The following is a 4,684-nucleotide window of genomic DNA, read 5'->3' as shown; positions in this document are numbered from 1 at the left end:
CTCGAATCACCATCTCGAAAAAAAAAACTCTTCCCCCCTCCCTCCTCTTCCCCGCTTCTCATGTGGACACTGGCAACCCTTATGCCACCGATCATCGTTGCAAAAACCCGCGAATGCCGTGGTGTAAATTGCTCGAAAGTTTTTCAATGGGTCGTTACTCCTTATACGCGGTGTTAGAGTTGGTTGGGGAGAAGAAAGGAACGTTTTGTTTGGTAGAAGTGTGTAAAATGCGTACTACCGGCAGTAAGCATTATTTAAGACTAAGCTATTACTCTTTTGCAACATGTTTTGCGTTTTAAAAATAAATAATATCACTATTTGGTATTACTGTTTAAATAAATATTCATTTTGAATGTATTAAAAGTTATTGATATTCGAATGGAACGTCTTTATATTTTATTTGAAAAAAAAAAAAAATCAGTGTTATCTATGAAATTATTAGATCTATATCTTATTGTTAAAAGATACACTGATACTAACATGTAAAAAAAAAAGGAAGATTACTATTCGTGTCTATATGAATTAGTTCTCCAAGTATTTCACGAAGTTAAAATTACCCCTACACATCTTTTTACCCTTTTTACAAGATTACATTTAAGATAATTCGACAAATATTAAAAAAGAAAAAAAAAGGGAAAAAAAAAAAAATCACTTACAGGAAACTTCTACAAAATTTCAACGCGAATTATCGCATGCCGTCCGAAACCTTTCACCGCAATAAGCGGGTAAGGTAAATCGTTTTCTCTAAAACGTTCAAAAAGGCATTAAGGCGGAATCGGGTGGGCCCGTGGGGGCCCGCGCTTTAAAAATCCTCGGTCGAGTCACCGTTACCAGCCGGCCCATGAGACTCTCGTTCGAGATGGATGACTTTTTAACGATTTTCCAGGGTGATTATCGCGGATGCAAATTTTTGCCCGGCGTATTACGTCTTTGTAAAACGCGTCCTCACGCATCGGTGATCCGAGTGGCCGCCATTGGGGGAGAGGGGGCAGAAGTGGTCGGCAGAAACTCGTTTGCTCATTAAAATCTCATAAAACGCTGATACGTCTTTAATCTGCCGTCCGTTTCCCGCGCTCGAGGAAATCCCCCCCCTCACCCCCAGAGTGTGGCCTTAACTTTGATCCTAGACGATCACGGTCGGCTCTCCTCCGTGGCAAGCGGACCGAGACGAAAGAATCTTTGGAACAGTTAGTCCCGGTATGCTGCACAGCTTCTTATACCTCTCTTGGAAAGTAATATTTGTCCTCGATACGGTACAGCACTTTTCATTGTTCCCGGTATTCTTGCCAAAGAAATTCTGTTGGGTCGTTGAACTATGGAGTTGTTTAGGTAATGGATCGAATTGGAAGCTGAGGATTCTTTTTCTTTTTTTCTTTTTTTTTCTTCCTCTTTATGGATTATGGTAAGATTTTAAATAGCAAAATATTTCTTTCTCTTATAAATTTGAAAATTGATGATGTATGTATACTGGATATAAAACATTTTCTTTGATCATTTGTATTATATGAACTTAATTCCAATATCTAGTGTGATTGCATATAGATTTTATTCTAGTTGGTCTAATCTGAATGAGTTTCATCAAATCTTAATTGTTGTTTGATTATACAAAGATACAAATACAAATAGAAAATAAATCTAAAATCTAGATCTGATGAACTTAGTATCTTTTCTATTATTTTCTATTTTATTATATTACAAGTTTCGCATGATGATTCTTTTATGAATATAAATTTAAACTAATGTATTTATTGTAACAAGAATAAATAAATACCTAATTTTAAATAAGCGAAGCAGTGTATTGATTCAGAGGATCTGAACAATAAATCGTTCCTCTTATAAAGATATCTAAACCGTTGATACCTTTATCGAATATTTTACGACCAAGAGAACTTCATTTCCCAATACCTTTCTCGTCCATTACGCGCTGGTCACTTTCCATTCGAAAGTTGCTCGAAATCTTTTCATATCGTCAGCGCAACGCTTCAAGTCAAAGTTAGCAACGGGGTGTTCGAATTAGCGTTTCGGACCACGGATAAATATAGAAGGCCACCCAGCGAGCAAACTAATGTACCGTGTGCTGTAAGCGTGGGGGTAAAACGGAGTTTCGCTCTCTCTATTCTCCTTTTGTCACTCCATTCTAATTCTCTCCCTCTCTCTTCTTATCCCTCGTGTCACTCTATGCATATATTTCCATTGCCCTCTTTTCGAGTCACACGAGAATCCATTTGAGAATAGAAACTCTCTCTCTCTCAGAGTAATTTTTCATTAATGCTAGTTGAAAGTATTATATATACCGAATATACAAATGTTTACTTGGGAAATATTACGATATATATTTCTCGAGAGTAATATTCGAGAGTTTTAATCGAGTATGATCTGAAATTTTTTAATTTCGAGGAGCGATAATACGTTAAAATGAATGGAATAAAATGTTTTCATGCGGGATAAATCTTAATCTTTGGTAACATGATGTGGAACGTCGTTTGTAGGAACGAAATTTTATTCCTCCGAGTGATTAGAGGGATGTAGAAAATGGTGAGAGTAAGAGAGTAATGTTCTTGTCACGAGAAACACATAAACTGCGTTGTACATTTTGTAAGGTGTACCGTGTACGATTTGCAGAAAATTCGCTTCACAGATGCGCTTTAGTGTTTTGTGACGAGACATCGTGGTAATACAAAGTCCCTTAGTCATTCGTCAAATCTCTTAATTCCTTTGAGGTTTATTAAAATGGTTTATTTATGTGCCTGATCATTGAATTATTTTATCTTTTTAATGTTCGTGATGGATTGAATGGATTATTAACACATTTGGTATTTGGAGAAGAGTATATATCCTTTTTTTGGTAAAATTTTAATGAAAAGATTGGATTGAAATATTTAATTGGATAACATTAACACTTGTCTTTAAAATTCGTGATCATTCCTTCTTATACATCTATATTTTAATTCGATAAAGAAATAAGTAATATCTTTGTTTGCTTTGTATATTATCGTGAATTATCGTGTGGCTCATTAATGCAATTGTCAGATTATCTCATATTTTAAAAACATTTTAAAATAAGAATCCAAAGGTAGCGATTATTTCATTCTTTTAACGAATAAAAAAAAAAAATTTATAAATTTAAACGAACGAAAATAAATGTGTTTCAATAATATTGTTCGCACATTTAATTTCGTAGATCATATTAACTTCTTAAATAATAAAAAAATAAAAATATCTTTTGAACTTTGTTCGCTGAATTAAGTGAAAAAATCACAATACATTTATACTTGCGAGAAATATTTCAGAAAACGTACTCACCTTGCACCCAGAGTTGTTCGACCTTGCTGTGAATTTGAGCGGATTTGAGAGCGACACAGAATGTAGCCAATGCGACGATCGCAAGAAAGAGAACCTTGCCTGCGTGCCTCTGCAGGAAGTAGCCCAGCTGACTCAGCTGATCCTGCAGCCTTGCCCTGATCCACACCGCAGACCTTTGACCTTCCGCTTTGCCCTGAAAAAATAAGGGATCTGAAATTTTAGTCAATCATCGTCACCTCGATGAAAATTTTATTTCTAAATTCAAATTTTAATTGTATATATATTCGTTTTATTGACTGTAAAAGTAACACTTTAATCAGAACAATATTGTTAAAGAAATTTATTTAATTGTCATTACTCTATCAGAATCGAATTCTTTTGGAGTAAACGAAAAATTTTCTTTTGTTATAGTTTGCGATATTTTAGAAAGTATATACATCTATTATTTATTAATTCAATAATTAAAGCATACACGCAATATCATTAAAAAATTAAACAAAAAAAAAACTTATAAAGAAATCTGAATTTTTGATTTGAAAGACCTAAAAAAAACTACCCTAAAATATCTTATTGAACGCGATCCTTCGTACTCCATTCGTACTCCATGAATAGTAGTTACAATTTCATACATTAGCATCTAAATTGAAGTGGTTACCCGTGGCGTTGCTCCGCAACTCCGACAGGGCGCAACCTTCCACGCCACACGTTCGAGTTCCCAATTCATTCGTGGAAGGTTTACGAGCCGCCACGCACGGTACCGCCTACGATTTTCAAGAAAAAGAACAGATTCCAGCGGTTAAAGGGCGGCGAGGCCGGAACGGCAGCCGAAGCGCTTTAAATTGGCCGCGTGGGCTTTGACGATGATAAGTAGCTGGCCGCGGGTTGTACTCTTACCTCTTTGATGAGAACGTGCCAGAAAGAGACGGAGAAGGTAGGAGAAGAGAGTGGACGATGGGATGAAGATTGAACGAAGATGGAGATGAATAAGGTGGACGAGCATGGAGAAAATTTGGGAGAAATGTTAATGGCAATTACGGGCTGCAAAAAAGAGAAAGAGAAAAATGACTGAGGGTTGTTAACATTTCTTATGAAAGATAAATATATTGAAATGTAAATCGAAGAGGGAAAATATTGCATTGGAATGTTCAATTAGACAGGAATAATTTTTTTTAATCTCCCATTGCGCAATAACATATTGATAAAGAATTCTGATAACATAATTTTCTATATACAAATACATTATCATCGAACCCTTAATTATCTCCACTAATAAAACAAACACACTCAGCCTCACGTGACGTCTATCATACTTCTGTAACGTCTTACACGTACCCTCAAACGAGACGAAAACGAAGCATCCCCCATAATAAAACATCAAAAT

General features: G+C 35.5%; 1 protein-coding gene across 2 annotated transcripts in view; it reads right to left on the bottom strand.

The window, feature by feature from the left end:
* LOC102675409 (protein patched) overlaps positions 1-4,684 on the bottom strand; it is a 49,727-nt gene that overhangs the window by 32,527 nt on the left and 12,516 nt on the right. For both annotated transcript variants that reach the window (XM_006617268.2, XM_006617269.2), the window contains exon 2: positions 3,304-3,496. In XM_006617268.2, coding sequence (XP_006617331.1) covers positions 3,304-3,496 — 193 coding nt within the window. The remainder of the gene's footprint in view (positions 1-3,303; positions 3,497-4,684) is intronic.

The sequence above is a fragment of the Apis dorsata genome, unplaced genomic scaffold, assembly GCF_000469605.1.
Source record: "Apis dorsata unplaced genomic scaffold, Apis dorsata 1.3 scaffold_295, whole genome shotgun sequence".
Taxonomy (NCBI): Eukaryota; Metazoa; Arthropoda; class Insecta; order Hymenoptera; family Apidae; genus Apis; species Apis dorsata.
The sequence above is the reverse complement of the archived record's forward strand: the minus strand, read 5'-3'. Positions and strand labels throughout refer to the sequence as shown.